Genomic DNA, 18,857 nt, shown 5'->3' on the forward strand with positions numbered 1-18,857 from the left:
CAAAATGGTGGCAGCGGCAGTTTAACTAAAGTTCATTAGATGAGCTTTAGTTGAAATGCCCCTGCCACCATTTTGCATTGAGGGAACTTTTGAAGTGAGTGAACGCTGAATTCATGAGATGTTGAGGCTGCTGGAGCATGCTAATTAGCACACTTGAGTACTCATTAATCGAGCCTGATCCAACGCGCTGTAATTACAGCACACTGAAGCAGGCATCCAGCACATCTATAAACACTCTATACCTGCCTTTTATTAGTTATCTTTCACAGTACAGAAACTATTTAAAAGAATTTCTGAATAGGGTAGTTGAAATCCTTAACTTCTCTGGGCTGTGGCAGCAGAGAAGTTAAGGATTTCCACATTAAGGCTCTAGAGGCATGAGTTCAAGCTTCGCTAAGATTCATGACCCAGATGTAAATGGGCACCTGGTCATTTGGACCTCAGAGTAAAAGGAAGTGATGTTAACCACATCATGCCTTCACAGGCCACTGAAATCGGTATGGCTAAATCAGTGAACATAGAATCAGGAGAACCTTTGACTTAATAGTGCTTATGAAAGTGATGCATATGCACTGGTGACATCAATTGTTCTATATTAAGTGTTCTGAGTCTCTCAATTATGTTCAAAAGTAAAAGGAAGGTTTAAGAAGCACAAGAGGCATAGCTGGCTGGCCTCCAAAAGATCATTAAGGAGCTCCCATAATGTAGGGAATTTAGAAGGCCAGCCTTGACTGTATTTGAATCCTGTAGACCCCTTTACACATTACAGTTATTATGCAATTAACCAAGACCATTTACATGTACAAAATACCTATCACACAATAAAAAGCTGCATCCAGCTATAAAGTCAAACCTGGAATGTGTGTACTAACTTTATAGCTAGTTGTTATCCAGATTTAATTTCCATGTGTAGCAAGGAACACATTAAGTGATAGCAATCTGCTGGTCCTCCAGTATCCCAGGGTGCATTGCTCCATCTCCACTGTAAACTTCTCTGAAAAGAACAAAGAGGAAACCTCTGCCCTGGCATAGTTCTGATCCCTACATTCATTCGCCATATACAGCAGCATCCAGGAGGAGAAAGTTAGGAAGGCCAAGGCAAAGATGGAATTAGGACTAGCTTCTCAGATTAAGAACAATAAGAAGTCCTTTTTTAAATACACAGGGGGCAAGAAGAAGGTCCCGGGTAACGTGGGGCCCTTGCAAGATGCGTTGGGAAATTTGGTCATCACACCAGACAACAAAGCTAACATGTTTAATGATTTCTTTGCCTCTGTCTTCCTAAGTAGGGACCAGAACAGCCACCTCCCTGCTGGGCCCCCCTTAGGCCCCAGGGAGGCACACCTGGGCCAAAGGTTAGCGTGGAACTAGTTACGGGGCTTCTGGAGGGGCTGGACATGTTCAAGTCAGCCGGCCCAGACGATCTCCACCCTAGAGTCCTAAAGGAATTGGCCGAGGTCATTGCAGGACCCCTGACACAGCTTTATGAGCACTCGTGGTGCTCTGGTGTGGTCCCAGAAGGCTGGAAAAGGGCCAACGTGGTTCCCATCTTTAAAAAGGGGAGGAAGGAGGACCCAGGAAACGGTAGGCCAGTTAGTCTTACCTCGATCCTAAACAAGCTGTTTGAGAAAATTATGCTGACACACATCCAGGAGGGGCCAGCAGGGGACTGCATGCTTAGGGGCAACCAACACGGGTTCATCAGTGCCAAGTCCTGTCAGACCGACCTGGTGGCCTTCTATGATCAGATTACCAGATCATTAGATGCAGGGGTAGCAGTGGACATAGTCTTCCTGGACTTCCGGAAGGCTTTCGACACCATCTCTCACCCCATTCTCATTAAGAAACTGGGAGACTGTGGTGTCAATGCTCACACAGTCGCCAACTGGCTGGAGGGCCGCACCCAGAGGGTGGTAGTGGATGAGTCCTTCTCAACCTGGAAGGACGTGGGCAGTGGGGTTCCGCAGGGCTCGGTCCTCGGGCCCGCACTGTTCAACATCTTCATGAGTGATTTGGATGAGGGGGTAAAAAGCATCCTGTTCAAATTTGCTGATGACACTAAGATGTGGGGGGATGTCGGCAAACTAGAAGGAAGCATCAGGCTTCAATCAGACCTAGACAGGCTACAAGGGTGGGCAGATGTGAATAGGGTGGGATTCAATACAGACAAGTGCAAGGTGATGCACCTGGGGAGGAACAACCGGCACCATACCTACAGGTTGAGGAACTCCCCTCTTGTCAGCACGGAGGCAGAAAAAGATCTTGGAGTCATCATTGACTCCAAGATGAACATGGGCCGGCAGTGTGGGGAGGCAGTCAGGAAAGCCGGAGGAAAAGCAAGGGCAACGTTGGACCCCTGCTAAACCAGATGGGGCAACTGGCAACTGACGCCCAGGAAAAAGCCAACCTATTAAATAGGTACTTTGCGTCAGTCTTTCATCAGTCACACGGGATGCCCATGCCTGCTATGGGACAGGGAAATCTGGGTGAGGGGGATCCCCTACCCTCCATCAATGCTGACCTCGTGAAGGAACACCTTGAGAAGCTGGATACCTTCAAGTCAGCCGGCCCTGACAATCTGCACCCCAGGGTACTCAAGGAGCTGGCGAGCGTCATAGCCCAGCCCCTGGCAAGGATCTTTGAAAACTCCTGGTGCTCTGGTGTAGTGCCCGAAGACTGGAAGAAGGCCAATGTGGTGCCGATCTTCAAGAAAGGGAGGAGAGTGGATCCGGCTAACTACAGGCCCATTAGCCTGACTTCTATCCTGGGGAAGATCTTAGAAAAGTTTATTAAGGAGGCCATCCTTGATGGACTGGCCCAGGCTAACATTCTAAGGGACAGCCAGCACGGGTTTGTTGCGGGTAGGTCTTGTTTGACCAATCTCATTTCCTTCTATGACCAGGTGACCTATCACCTGGACAAGGGAGAAGAGATTGATGTCATATATCTTGACTTCAAAAAAGCTTTTGATCTGGTATCCCATGATCACCTCTTGGCCAAACTGCCCAGTTGTGGCCTTGGCTCCACCACAATCCGCTGGCTGGGAAATTGGCTCCGTGGTCGGACCCAGAGGGTTGTGATTGACGGCAGTCACTCATCATGGTGCCCTGTGACCAGTGGGGTCCCCCAAGGCTCTGTCCTGGGACCCATACTGTTCAACATCTTCATTAACGATGTGGACACTGAAGTCAGGAGTGGACTGGCCAAGTTCGCCGATGACACCAAACTTTGGGGCAAAGCATCCACACCAGAAGATAGGCGGGTGATCCAGGCTGACCTGGACAAGCTCAGCAAATGGGCAGACGAGAACCTGATGGTGTTTAACACCGAAAAATGCAAGGTTCTCCACCTTGGGAGGAAAAACCTGCAGCACCCTTATAGGCTCGGCAGTGCTACGTTGGTTAGCACTACAGAAGAAAGAGGCTTGGGGGTCATCATTGACCACAAGATGAACATGAGCCTGCAGTGCAATGCTGCGGCTAATAAAGCGACCAAAACGCTGGCTTGCATCCATAGATGCTTCTCAAGCAAATCCCGGGACGTCATTCTCCCCTTGTACTCGGCCTTGGTGAGGCCGCAGCTGGAGTACTGCGTCCAGTTTTGGGCTCCACAATTCAAAAAGGATGTGGAGAAGCTTGAGAGAGTCCAGAGGAGAGCCACGCGCGTGATCAGAGGTCAGGAAAACAGATCTTATGATGACAGGCTGAGAGACATGGGACTCTTTAGCCTGGAAAAGCTTAAGCTCAGGGGTGATCTGATGGCCACCTATAAGTTTATCAAGGGTGACCACCAGGATCTGGGGGAATGTTTGTTCACCAGAGCGCCCCAAGGGATGACGAGGTCGAACGGTCACAAACTCCTGCAAGACCGTTTCAGGCTGGACATAAGGAAGAATTTCTTTACTGTCCGAGCCCCCAAGGTCTGGAACAGTCTGCCATCGGAGGTGGTTCAAGCACCTACATTGAACACCTTCAAGAGTAAATTGGATGCTTATCTTGCTGGGATCCTATGACCCCAGCTGACTTCCTGCCCTTTGGGCAGGGGGCTGGACTCGATCTCCCATGGTCCCTTCCAGCCCTAATGTCTATGAAATCTATGAAAGCCAACCGTACCTTGTCATGCATCCACAGATGCATCTCGAGCAGGTCCAAAGAGGTGATCCTCCCCCTCTATGCGGCACTGGTCAGGCTGCAGCTGCACTACTGCGTCCAGTTCTGGGCACCGCACTTCAAGAGGGATGTGGACAGCATTGAGAGGGTCCAGAGGAGGGCCACTCGCATGATCAGGGGACAGCAGGGCAGGCCCTATGAGGAGAGGCTACGGGACCTGAACCTGTTCAGCGTCCAAAAGAGAAGGCTGAGCGGGGATCTAGTGGCCTGTTATAAATTAGTCAGGGGGGATCAGCAGGCACTGGGGGAAATCACTACTCCCCCATGCACCGCCAGGAGTGACCAGGAATAACAGTCACAAGCTGGCAGAGAGCAGGTTTAGGCTAGATATCAGGAAGCGCTATTTCACAGTCAGGGCGGCTAGGATCTGGAATCAACTTCCAAGAGAAGTGGTGCTGGCTCCTACCCTGGGGGTTTTTAAGAGGAGGTTGGATGAACATCTTGCTGGGGTCGTTTGACCCCAGTATTATTTTCTGCCATGGCGGGGGGGTCGGACTAGATGATCTACTCAGGTCCCTTCCAACCCTAGAAACTATGAAACTATGAAATACAGCCCACTACTCCTCCCCCTATGTGAGCACAGAGCAGATGAGCAGGGACACCCTTGCTATGCTGGAGTATCTGGGCAACAGCAAATATGGAGTGTACCTCTTACCACCTCCCACCCTGTGCTTGCTGCTGTGTGGCAGACTAGGCTGAGCTACGGCTGGGTGCAGTATCACTGAGTTCCTGAACTGGTGCTGGGAAGGAAGTCCCCCTGCCCCCTTTGCTGCTGCTTGGGAGACCTGGGCTCTGCTCGAGCGGGGCAGGGTGTCCCTAGCTCCATGCAGGGATGGCGAGACCTAGGGGAGGATTTCCCTTCCTCCCTCAGCTTGCTTCCCAGGGAAATCCTGGGAGTTCTGGGGATGACTCCTTAGTAGAGGCATCTAATTTTCTCAGTCTTCTGTTAACCAGTGAGAGGGCACCCAGCTGGTCAGCAGCAGTGCAAGCTGTTATTCCTTTTTCTCTCCTGACAGTCTGCTCTATGCATGCGTAGCTGTGCACATGGCATGATGTCTTCATTGCACAAGAAAAGCAATGCTGCAATTGGAATACTGTTTAGAGTCACCCTATTTCTCAGAGGAAAGGAAAAAAACACAAGCCATTTGGAGTGTTGTGGGAATTCAAGGACTGTCAGAAATCAAGCTTGGATAGATGACAGGGGGATCCTAAACATCCACTTTCCTCCACGCCTAGCTCAACAACACTTCTCACCATGTTCTTACTCTGTTCCCTTATTTTTATGTTTGCTGGAGAGTCCTCTTCTCAATCACATTAGAGAAGTTCTATATGTGAAGTAGAAAGAAATCTTAGGTAAGTGCCTTTAACTCTGAAATGCAGAAAAAAATCTACGATAGCTCCTGTATCTGAGGATTGTAGGATACAATTATCTGAGCTGGAAAAGGGCTAGAAATGGTGAAACTTCTTTTTTGAGGAGGAACAGAGATAAAAATGAGACGTTTTAAGCTTTTACTCCTCAATACTGTTGTTTCTGCCTATTCCTTGCTACTGGGAGCTTTGCAAACACTGGGCACGTCTACATGTGATGCTATGTCGCCATAGCGACACACTACAGCAACCTAGCATCTGCCGGCAAAACCTGTGATGCCTCAGCTACGTCACCATAGTGATGTGCTCCCCTGTTATAGTGCATTGCTATGGTGACATAGTGCCTTAAAATAACCATGCATGGCGCAGTACCAGATGTTACTGCACTGTCTTTTAATATTTCCAAAAGGAAGTACTAAATGATGGCACGGTAACAATGGCACCATAGCAGCACATGTAGACGTGCCCTGTTTAAACAATTGGTCAGCTTTTGGGGTCATCCATACAATTTATTTTTCTCATTCCAAACAAGGAGATATTCACTACAGCTCAAGACTGAAATCCTCAAGAAGCTGAGAGTCTACCTGCAACACATTTGTTTGCAGCATTTCTTGCTTGCTTATGCATCTTGCTCAGAAACTTTGTTATCTGAATTCCATTATGAAGAAATGTAATTCTCTCTAGTTTAGAATTAAGTCAGAAATTAAGATGTAGCATCCATAGTCTTTATGGAAATGTATTAAAGCTAACAACAGCCAATGCAGTATGGTATGTGTATGGATAGTGATGCTGCATGTTAGGTTATATTATGCTACACTGTAGTCTTAATATCAGAATATGAGTAAATAATGCTTCTGTTATTTCCTGTCATTACATTAGACGCCTAATAATCAATACCTGTAATTAAAATGTCTTACTTAAAGGACAAATTTTGAGACATTGCAGGGATTCATTAGGGGGATAAAACTAGTCTGAAGAGCTCTGGAACATAAATGTTGAATTTCTTTAAGTCAAAGTTGCAAAAAATTTCTGGAATTTTTATCCAAAGAAAGCGGGAAAGTCTTGCAGGAAAGAGCATACTTAACTGGATGAATAACCATCCCACAAAGGATGTTAGGGGCAAGTAGGGAACCTAATGTGGGTGGAAAATGGAACAGATAATGCAAAGAAAGCCACAGCTTGGAAACAGGAAAGCCTAAGGACAAAATGAGAACTGCAGTGATTATTTAGTATGGCTGTAATAGCAGGAGCCTGGACACATTGACTCGTGATCTTTTCCAAGCCAGCCAGTCACCACATAGATTTAAGTAGGCTCCTTTAATTTAAATTTGGGCAACAAGGGATTGTAAAGCCACAAGGAGGTATCTATACCTTTTTCCCTGGTCACATTCCTGGTACCAGCAGTCAGGAATGGGTTGTCAGAACAATTTTTGCTTTATACCCAAAAGAAAGATGAATTTTAAGAAGAAGATGAAGCGGTTCCTTACTAGAGTTTCTATGGGAGTTAAAGTTTTATATACTTTGGTATCAAAAGATACTATATTTACTCAAATATAAGACAAGGTTCTCTCTCCTCCCCCCAATCAAAATGGGAGGGAAAAGCCCCTCATCTTGCATTTGCATTCAAGGAAACCAGATTAAATACACTGATTATCTTTGAACCACTGCTAAAAGCAGCACATACTCAATAACAAAAACCAACTATGAAGTTGATTACATGCAGCCAGCACTGAGCATGGCTATAAAGTACATGGCCAATATGGGAAAACATGTTGACAGGAACCTACCACCAGGATAGGTTAGCACAAGCCATCTGAATAAGACATATGGTAGTGCTCATCGAGCTCAGTCCCACCTCAGCACTCTTTTTCAAGTCATGCTGAGCCACTACACTGAACAAATTTTGACTTCCTCTTCACACCCACAGCCGAGCTGCACCTTTCTTTCCCATTTCCAATTATTCCTGTTTCTTCACCACCGTTAAGTGTTTGGCAAGCATCACCAAATGGGGCCCCAATCCCCCAGTCAAAATGGGCCCCAGTTCACCCAGAAGCCCTCTGTCAGCTCCTCTCTCAGCCAGTCACATATGATTGATTAGTGTGGCCCCGCTGTCCATGAGTTGAGGCCAGACCAGGCTGCCCTATGCCTCATCTGCATATAAATTTTTGGAGGATCCCAGAACTCATGACAAGAATGCTCGGTTCCAGGCATTAGTGAGAGGCTAATTAGCACACAGATCCTTTGTGGGGGGGTATTTGCAGTGCACACACATGCTGAACTGTATTGAGCTATGGGGGCACCCCCATAGCTCAGCTATGGCATCGTGGCTTGAAATGCTGTTGCCTCTGCTGGGGCCCAGCCCAATGAACTATGTAGTAAATCTTGAACCTTTTGGCTTTGGACTAATATCCTACATAGTTTGTATTCTTCTCAGCCTCTTGTGGGCTCAGATCAAGCAGTCTATGCTTGCCTGGCAAGGGAAACACCGTGACCATGAAGGTGGTCTTCCTAGTCACTCCCAAGAAAGACCACTCTCCTGGTATGGGGATAGTACCTGCCAAGACAATGTATAGTAAACCTTCCATTTAGCTGCTGGAGTGGGAAGGTCTTGGCTTTAAGCCCATTTTATGGAAATGGGAGACTCCTCCCTGGCTTGTCCCTGGAGCCTTATGGCTAAGGGCAAGCGAAATTCAGAGGCATCCGAATCCCAAGCCTCCGGGCTTGGGCCTGCAAATAGGATGTCTGCCAAAGGTTTTGGAAACACCTGAGGCCTCAGATGGGGGTGGAGGATGTTTGCTGGTATTAGGGCCACTTATGGTTCTAGACTGACTCTCGGATTTGGAATTTGTTTTGGCTAATTTGGCCTGGAATACAGAAAATTTTAAAAAAAGTTTGTATTCTCTCTAAGTAGGTGCTGAAGTGCTACTTAAAAATGTGTTTATGGAGTACCTGTGCTAAACTTTGCAGCAGTTTCAAAATAAGGTAAAATGCATAATTTCTGGGTGAGCTAAGCCTATGGGTACTATATGCAAATTGCTACAGCTATGTTTTTTTTCCCCAAGTTCATTTTTTCAGATTTGTTCCTCATTTCCATGTGCTTAGGGAGAGCAGGGTCTGACAGTAAGAAGGGGGAAGGGACTTCAGGTGGAAAAAAACTGGGGTGGGAACCCAGAGGTCAAAGGGGATATCTGACCCCCAAGATGGCAAATACAAGACAAATCTCCAATAAGCAGATTCTACACCTGAAAAAATTATCAAATGTATAAATTTTCCATATATAGAATATAATTATTGGGGTGGGGGTCATTTTATATTCAAGTAAATATGGTAATAGTGTCATCTCCTCACATTACTGTTATTAACCTTATTAGCAAGAGATGGAATGACTAGCCAGAAGCATATGCTTTCTGGTTGTTAACATGAAGGTATAATAGAACTCTATGATTGGTCAGGGGGCTCAGCAACTTTACAGGGAAAAATGCCTAATCCTTGAGGAGTATTGGGAAGAACCTTCCTGTGGTGGATAAGCTCACACAATACTTATTCTCCTTATGGACAATGAGAAAAAAATGCATCTGAGGATTAGGTGCTCAGACGTAACCAGCAGTCAGTGCTCTGGTTGAGCTCTTGCTCCCAATTGAAGGTTATAGAAAAATTACAACCAATTTCCAGGTAGCAATACTGGGCCCATTGACCAAAGAGGGGCATACAGAGGGCTTTCAAAACAGGAGATGTGCTAGAACCCATTTCCTGTTCTAAAAGCATCACCCCTATATCTGCCACTGCTTAGAATGCATCCACACTGTGTAGTATGGGACTATCAAGTAAGGAGAATAAAGATATGCTAGCCATTAGCAGTCAGAAGCCAGCACTCTGACTGCTGTAAGGGATAATTAGAGAGGGAATTAGGGAATTATAAAATAAATTGTTTTCTACATTGAACTTTTTACTCTCTGTGATTTTTCATTCATGAGCCCTGAATACTATGGAATTTAATGACAGCATATTTCATAAAGAGTTACTAAAACAATTTATATGAAGCATAACAGGAACTGTGCACATAAATCCCTTTTATAGCATGCTGAAAATATTAACCATATGTAGAAGCATAAAATACAGATAATATATTATTTTAAGCTTGAAGTTCTTTTCTATTATTATCATTGTGCATAATACTTAAGAATAACCTTTATCTCTCTCCATCAGTGTGGTATTGATGAACTTTGTTATTGCCTTATATTTTACTGATAAATTGACAAGACCTATTGGCCAATAACTGTAATTTCAAGACCTATTAGGTGGTAACAGATCTATTTCCTGAGGTGACTAATGAGAATATCATGGAAATAGCAGAATTTAAGCATTAGCTTTTTCATTCTAACCCCCACCCTCCATCTGGTTCACTTCATAACAACCAGCACTTGCTAATCTACCATTCTAAACCCAAAAGTTGTGTCTCCAGCAACATTAAAAAAATCTATGACAAGGATTTTTACATACTCACTTTTGGCACATGTGGATTAAATTCTACTGCCCTGTGAATAGCTTCTACTGCATTCATCTCTGCTGTACTCAGCCCTCGCCTGGAGGCAGCCTCTGGTGAGAATCTACAAAAGCAAACAAACAAACACATTAGGTCAAAAATGCTAGCAAGCAAAAGCCAAAAAAGAGTCTCAACCAAGGGCCCATGTAACCAGGCTGAGCCAATTTCCTATGCTCTCCAAATTTCCCTAGTACGTGGAAACTCTAAATGACCTATTACATCAAGGCCAATGAAAATCCCAGCAGAAGTGGAAAGCATGTTTGCATCTACTCGTGGCAGGAACTAAGTTCAAGCAGGCAGTTCTACCTATGTTACTAATCTATATTTGCTCTAGGTTCCTTGCTAGGGGGCTTATCAAGATAGAAATTTTAGAAAAAGAAAGAAAATAATGGAAGCTAATTGTGAGTGTATTTCTATTAAAAACATATTTGGGGAGATTTTAAGGGAAGTTCTCAACCCGATGCCCCTGGGTCAGGTTGGGATTACAGCATAGTGCAGCAGCAGTAGCGGGTGGTCTACTGTCAGCTGTACTAGCGAGAGTGGCATGCCCAAACTGTGGGCAAATCATCTGCCCCAGTGAATGAAAAACCAGACCATGCAATCTCTTTCTCACCTCACACCCCACGGCTAACTCCAGAGCTGTACTTGGCAGGCAGACACCACAGGGAAAGCTGTGACAACCTTAGCCCTGCCCTCCCAAGCTGGAGTCGCTGTGTAGGGAGGAAAGATGTTGCAGTAGGTACTGGCGATCTACAGGATAAAAAGAATGAAAGAAAATTACTTAGATCTTGAAGTGCACATACACTTAAAAGCAAACTGTCAGGATGTCAGTAAAGAAAGCAGCTTTCCACTCTACTTGCTTTCCAACTTTAGGGCCATATTCCCCCCTCAGATGTGTGCATACAACTCCTGCTTGGGATTTGTGTGCATGCATCCAAGAGCAGAACTTGGGTCTTAGGGCTTGATCTTGCAAGGTGCTGAGCATTCCTGGAAACAGCTGAACAGCCTCAACTCCAGCTGACTTCAACAGGTATTGTGGGTGCTCAGCCCCAAGGCTCAGTACCTTGGAAGGTTGAGGCCTAAGAAAAAAACCATACCAGGAAAGAATAAATGCTTGTGTCATTATAAACACGGACACCGCCTCCTTCCATTTGCCTGTCAGGAACCCTTACATAGGAAGTGCTAACCCCACCTGCCTAAAATAAAGACAACGGACACTGTAGTCAAAGAGTCAATTCCTTTTAGTACTCTCATATTATTTTACCTTTTTCGTATCTGATTTATACAAGATAAATACAACCAGCCACACAGCACCTCCCAGCTGTATTTCCATTATATACTACTTGGGAAGCCACTGGCCACCCAGACAGTATACATAATAACTGAAATAAAAAAAGAGTCCTATTGATGGTCTTTTTTCAGTCATTGATGAAGAACATTATTTGATAACAGTAAAATTCTCTCGATGCAACTCATCTTCTGAGTTTCTTGAAGGATAGAAATTCTTCTGCTTAGACAGCAGATTGTGAGGGTGTGGGCTCAACAGGTCAGCTAAGAGAAATCTTCAGTTAAAAATTATTTAGTTTCCAGTCAGGAATTTTGCTGGACAGAAGTTCTTATGCACTTACTTGTCAGAGACAGCTCTGGCTTTGAGCAGTGCAGCTGTGTAGCATATTGTTGCCGATTTGGGTAAGCTTATATCTGTTGAGAAGAAAGAAAAAGTAAACATTTGAATGTTCACACATTTGTAGAAAGATAAATGTTTGAATCATTCTTCTATATGGTATATTTTATAAACTGATGAGAGATGGCATTTTCAAAAGCATCAGAACGTCTTAGAAGCTCTTATCCAATCTTCAAATATTTGTTTCTATGTTGCCAAATCAGATATATCTGATTTTAAATCCTGAATTAACACAGATTTTGCCCTATAGTCTGTAAATGATCTAATTAGAGAACAACTTTAGAGAATGATCTTTTTCTGATGCTACATGGATTTAATTAAAAATTCAGTTACTTTTACATAACCTACACAAGGTAATTTTTCAAGACTTTAATCACCATGTCTGTACTTAAGAAACTATCCTTCGGCCATCTAATGCACCTTATTCTTTTCTTTTCACTCAAAAGGCAGTTTACTACATGTGTGGCAGGTATGCAAGTTAAAATCAGCTCTTTAAGCAATAATGAATTTGACAGTCAAGCCAATGCTCATTTAATTTACTGCACTTGAAGAGTGAAATAATATATTGTGTCTTGTGGAAATATTAAGCCAACATTCAACAATATGCTCTGGCTTTTACATGCTACTCTATTGACACAAGACAGCCATAAACTGGCTTAATTAGTTAATTCAGTCAGGTTTATTGCTGTTTTCCATCATCAGGGCTGCATAAAGCAGCTGGAGGGTATAAATGAATATGCCCCAATAGCCTTTGTTGATGGACTTGCCCCCATTATTATCAAAGAAGAAACAAATCCTACACTGTATTACATAGCTCTCTTACACAGATGTTATAAACTGTCTTTTAAACCATTCACATCTAAAAGCTAAGGTAACAGCCGCGTGAGAAACAAAGGCTATAGTCCTGCAAAATAGTACTGACTTACCAAGTATAATGAAAGTATACCAATATTTTAGCAGTAAAGAGGGACTATTCATGCAAGGAAGCAATGTGCACTGCAACAGTATTGCAATTACAGATTACTTTTTTTCCACCACTTATAATAAATGCACTTTGCACAATGATGCACTAGACTAAATTCTAAGAGCTGGGAAAGCAAATACAGAGCACTAGTTTAAGAAGCTGTAATGATCACTCATTCTGTACCTAATTCTGAAAAAAAATCACTCACTGGGTTTTCCTTATTGCTTTTTTACGTACTAATGTTTCATATGTGACCTCATATTTCTATAAACTAGGTTGACTGTGTTGAAAACTACAACATTCAAGGAAGTGTTGGATAGTAGATATGTAAACTACTATGCCAGTGATTCTTAACCAGGATGCTGGGGCACCCCATGGTGTCTTGAGATCCTTTGAAGGGTTCCATGAGGTGTGTGGAAATAAGCTGGAATAAGTGGAAATTAGACGTGAGGAGATGAGCAGAAAAATGGAGGCACTAGCTGAGTCCTTGACTGGCTGTTTCCCTCCCCCTACTACCCAGCCCCTCTGCAAGGAGATAAGCAGCACTGTAACAAATAAGTTGTTTGTGGATTTTTTTTTTAATGGAGTGCCACTCAATTCACAGAAGTTATGGAGAGGTGCCTAGAGTCTACTGAGAGGTGCGTTGGGTCTACAAAAATTGAAAACCACTGTATTACAGTAATAGAAGCTGGCCACAGACACGTTCTAAGAATACTTTTCACTGTAGGAGATGAGTGCATATATGGGCTACTCCAATAGCCTTTTTAACATTAAGAATTTAAAAAAATACATCACAAATGAAAGTGAGATTTTTCAGATCAAACTGTTTTAATTTTTCAATGACAATTTTACTTGACCCTTCCATATATACTTGCAATGCGCTTTTGGGTCACGACCCACAAGTTGATCTTGTCTAACTTCCTGCTCAAAGCAGGATCAACCCCAACTATATCATCCTACCCAAGGCAGGTCTTAAAGACCTCCAAGGGTAGAGATTCCACATCATCTCTGGGTAACCTGTTCCAGTGCTTTACTGCCCTCCTAGTGAGAAAGTTCTTCCTAATATTGAACCTAAACTTCCCTTGCTACAGTTTGAGATCATTGCTCCTTTTTGTCAGACCATTGCCTCTTGTTCTGGTGGTGAGAATCAGTGACAGGTGTGCTGTTCAATTCAATAAGTATAGCATGAGGCCCTTAAAGCATCTGATATCTATAAATTAGGACAAGATACCTCTTACTCACTTGTTTGAAATCCTTAAGAATGCATTTGCCCAGGCAGAATGCTTCTTCCCATAAGGAAAGAGTTAAGTCAGGAGTTGGAAGAGATAGGGGTTTTTTTTCCTTTCCCTGGCTTGGGCCAGCTACACTCTCCCAGACCTCCTTGGCTGATGCAACAAGAATTTATTTTCTTATTTCAATCTACTTAGCCATTTAAATGAGACTGAGAAACAGAAGGGAGGGAGAGCCTTTGGAGTGGGGCTTCAACACAAAAATATTTTTCATGACATAAGGTGACTTTTCACTTTCATCCACTAAAAGATAAAGAGTATGGATACAACAAGAAGCAATAGGCCAGAACTTCAGCATGCACATAGAGATGTCAGTAATAAATGCTTAACTTGTGATGCTAGAACCATTAAACCATTCAACACAAAATACCAAAAAGATAATGGTTTCAAGCAAGCGTTCATACTAGATTGTATTCTGGTGGTATTCTGCTACAGAACCTAAGTTGTAATTTACATCGATACAGTGGATTACTGTTAAAGGCACCATAAATACAGAAAAAGATCAGGATATTATACATATATGGATGACCTTGAGGACAGGCATAATAGAAATGGAATTAAATTAAGTGATCAAAAGTAAGCATAGAAAGTATCTGAGTTGGGAGTTAATTATTAGAAATGATTGAGGAGAAAGACCTGCATGCATGACCTGATTAAGAGGATGAGTGTAGCTGCATCATACTGAAAGCTTGTGAAAATAGGAAATGCTATCCTAGGAGAGAGAAGAAACTATTGAAGGACAAGGACCTGGTATAGCCTGATCTGGAATACTGGATATGATTCTTATCATCCACATTCAAAAAAGATGAAAGATCTCAGTACTGCAGAGAAGGACCTCGGGGTTACAGTAAACCAGATGCTAAATATGAGACAGTGTTGTCATTTGCTCTTCTTGGAAAAAAAAAAAGCCAATAACATTCTGGGTTGTATGAACAGGAGTAGTGTGTTCAGTATTGGGCCCCACACTCCACAAACATCCAGCAAGAGTCTGCGCAGAGCAATAAAAATCATATATTAGGGTCATTTAGTTTGGAGAACAGAAGACTGAGAGGGAGATTTGCTAACAGTCTTCAAATACCTGCAGACCAATTAAACAGAGGATACAAGCTTTTCTTTGTTACACAGGGGACAGGAATCGTAGCAATAGCCCAAGCATCAACAGAGGACATTTAGACTGTAGATTAGGAGAAGTGTTCTGACTATGAGGATGGTCAAACACTGGAACAGGCCACCTAGAGAAACCAGAAAATTTCAAGAGCAGGTTGAATAGACACTTAGCTAGGAAAGTGTAGTCAGGGATGATTCTGCCTTAAGCAGAGGGCTGGACTAGATGATCTGGTAAGGTCCCATCCAGATCTACTTTTGTATGATTCCTGTGATCCTATGTTCAGGAAAGATGAACCAGCACAGGTTCAGACAGATGCTATGAGGAAGATCAAGTGAACGGACAGCATAGTTTCCAAGAGCAGGCTAAAAGAGCTTGGCATGTTTGTTTAACAAAACGAAGGCTGAACTTGGATATGATTTCTGTCTATGAATACATCTGGGAGGTAAACTATTAACTTAAGACAATAACACCACAAAGACAAGCACATAAAGATTGATTAGAATTAAATCTAGGCTGTAAATTGGAAGAAAGTTTCTAACCATTGGAACAGGCCTCCAACAGCAGCAATGGAGGAGGGGAGGGGAGCAAAAAATGAAACAGTTTTAGGAACAGATCTTCATCACTTTATAAAAGGATGATATGAGATGGCTGTCTACAATAGCAGGGATAGGACGTTGGAGGTCTTTACCAAAACTATGTTCCAAAAAGCAAATATCTGAATGTTATGTCCAGGGGCTCTTTGACTGTTCTTCTATGAATATTACATCTCTCATTATTCCCCTCCCCAAAAGGAAGTATAACATGCATACAAATATATGCTTGGGTTGCCTTGGAAGTGGCTGCTCTTTATAGGCACATGATCCCTCACTTGTCTTTGTTTTTTTATGCCTACCTAGAGCCGTACAGAGCATCTGGTATTATTAAGTCCTGATTCAGACTGAGGTCAAACTTTAGAATTCTTATCTTATTCAGCTTAGGCTTTATTTCCTGAATTGGTTCTTCAGATTTCAGACAGAACCACAGTAAAATTGTATTTGGTCACCACTCAAGTTTATCATGTACTTTGCAATCAAGTCTTGAGATTTGTTATTTATCAGGAATCAAAGTTAAGGTTTTCATAAATTAGTGATTCCAGCTTATATAGCCATCTAGCAAAGCACCTTACATTGCTTCCCACCCTCTTATGATAGCTATTGGAGCTCCCACAGTGTGCTGAAATATGCAACCGCTGCCTGCCTGGTTGTCAAAACATTAAGGTATTTTTGCCTCACAACATTCAAAAGAGGATCTCTTCTTTCATTACTGTTCATATCTCTTGGTGGTACATAAATGATCTGTGCTGAATTTATGACCATTTCCCTTGGACTAATCTGATGTAGTATACAGCACCCCACTTACATGAAGGGTGGGCCGAGAAAGTGATTTCTTAATCATGGTTTACGTCTCAAGGTACTTTTGACTTTTGATATTTAACTCATGGCAATAAAGAGCCAATAGAGCATTGTATCCATCATCATATTTATTCACATTATGTTCACACTTCCAGTATGCCAGGTACTGTCTAAACACATGATCTATTGTTCCCACTAGATAGCAATCAAAACTGAGATGTAAGATATGGAGAAGAACATATAGAATGATCTCTGTCCAAGCTGAATCCCTAAAACTGAACAATGCTCTGCTGAAAGATGGGTGTTTTAAGAGCAGTCACTTTGCAGGGATTTTGTTTATCAATCATTAATAAGAAGTTATTCTGCTTTTGACCAAACATCAAGGGGACTTGCAAATGTGAATAAGCATGTTGCTGATCTGGAGCCTAAGGTGGAAGAAACCTCAATCAGTCAAGATAGGTGCTAGCTCCTATCTATACAGCACTAGAAAGAAAAATCTAACCAGGTTAGATTTATATATAGATACCTTTGTATAAAATTTAAAGTACTTCAACAAACTGAAGCAATGAAGAGAAAAGGTGATGAAGGACGATTCAGGCTGGTGTTACAGTACAGCGATAAGCTGCACTTGTAATTTAGCCTTTTCTGGCCAATGTGAAGCAGACCTTTAACCCCAGGGTGTCTTTATCTCAAGCCCCAGGTTATTTTTCATTTTAAATATCTTTTGTTTGACAGTTCCTGCCCAGAGATCCCAAACAGGGACCCATCCAAACTGATTTATCCACTTCTCATGAAGGGGACTGGAGATATTCATTACAAAATGGGTATCTCATTTAAGCATGTGGCAACTGATTGTGTCTTCAGTCTTAGCCTCCTTTTAGCCAGTAATAGAAAAACAATCAATCATAAAATACATATTATTTTATGTATAAATACTTATTATTATATAACCATAAAATAAATACACATACACACATGCGTGCGCGCACACACACATATATACATACAAACACATACAAACACGCTGAGTATGGCTCTTCATGGGAGTAAAAGTAATAGCAGGACTGACTTAAAAAAAACTACAGAAAATATGAACAGTCTGAATCAGTAATGACAGTGGGGAGATGTAGTCATCAAGCAGAATGAAAAATTATTTCAGCTGATCCATCAAGTTAAAAAACCAAGGGTAACAGGATAAAAAGGGAAAAATAGATTGAATTATCAAGAGAAAAATCTTGTCAGGGAGCTCTATTATAATGTTATAATCTTCCATCAGAAGCGATGAGTCGTCATCAATGCAATCATTTTAAATGGGGCAAAAGTAGTAGAAAATATACAGCAGGGAATGATCTTCTGGATAAGGTGACCTCAGAAGTTATTTTCATTATTTACACTCAACATGCAGCAATCCTGTTTTTTCTTCTGTTAACTGTGTTTAGTTCTGTGATAAAGCGAGTTCTCCAGCCACATGAGTGTAAGAAACCTACCTTTAAACAAAACGGACAGTTCAGACAGACAAAATGAGAAGGGGATTCCTTGTTCTGATAAGCCATGGAATAAATTTCAACACAAGAGGAGAATGTATAGTATAACTTTAAGAATGAATGTAGAGCCTGGTTACAACTGCAATAATTCTGCAGTAATTTATTGTCACTTAAAATCCAGTGTAGCTTGGATTTGCTATTTTTGTGAGTTTCATGAGTTGTTTATCCTAAAAGCCTTGTTTCAATTTCTGAGATTAATAAGAAGGTTTGATCACATACTCTTTAGATTTTATTCAGTCTTAGTCATTTCTTAAGGAAATGAATGACGACCCCTTAGATGTAGATAATGAGGAAATCTCTACAGCCATATTTTAGGTCTCTGTGCATTTTTCTGTGATTTAATCCTGAAAACTCCTGTATAGAGGAGAAACAGAAGTAGGTCATAGGAATCATAAGCAACAAAAAAGGACCAGATGTTTAGAACAGACAGGCAAACTCACACAAAAACTTAATTGGCATAACAAGCAATATTCAAATGAAGGGAAGAAACCAATTTTTAAATGATGGAGCCCAAGAAGACAATTAAATGGGGACAAAGTTTTGCTTCATTATCCTGATGCTGATACTCCTCTCCTGGAGAATTAACTGATTTGTACCTGAGATAGAAGACCCAGCAGGCCTGCGCTTGACACAGATAGGGTTAGGAAACCACTTTTCAGGCCTCTAATAATAAGGGAACAAAAAAGGATCCAAAAATAGAACGCATGAGGTAACAGGTACTTTCTCTGTATTTTAATCCATTGCACTTTCAGTTCAGCAGAGATTTAGGAATACAGAAAAAATCCCTTCTTGCATAA

At 42.3% G+C, this 18,857-nt stretch overlaps 1 protein-coding gene across 6 annotated transcripts in view; it reads right to left on the reverse strand.

Moving 5' to 3' along the window:
* ST7 (suppression of tumorigenicity 7) overlaps window positions 1-18,857 on the reverse strand; it is a 215,039-nt gene that overhangs the window by 32,637 nt on the left and 163,545 nt on the right. For all 6 annotated transcript variants that reach the window (XM_090042229.1, XM_090042228.1, XM_090042227.1 and 3 more), the window contains 2 exons: window positions 11,709-11,781; window positions 10,042-10,144 (listed from right to left, as the gene is read on the reverse strand). In XM_090042229.1, coding sequence (XP_089898355.1) covers window positions 10,042-10,144; window positions 11,709-11,781 — 176 coding nt within the window. The remainder of the gene's footprint in view (window positions 1-10,041; window positions 10,145-11,708; window positions 11,782-18,857) is intronic.

Source organism: Crocodylus siamensis, chromosome 4, assembly GCF_052110815.1.
Source record: "Crocodylus siamensis isolate JL-2025a chromosome 4, ASM5211081v1, whole genome shotgun sequence".
In the NCBI taxonomy this organism is placed as follows: Eukaryota; Metazoa; Chordata; order Crocodylia; family Crocodylidae; genus Crocodylus; species Crocodylus siamensis.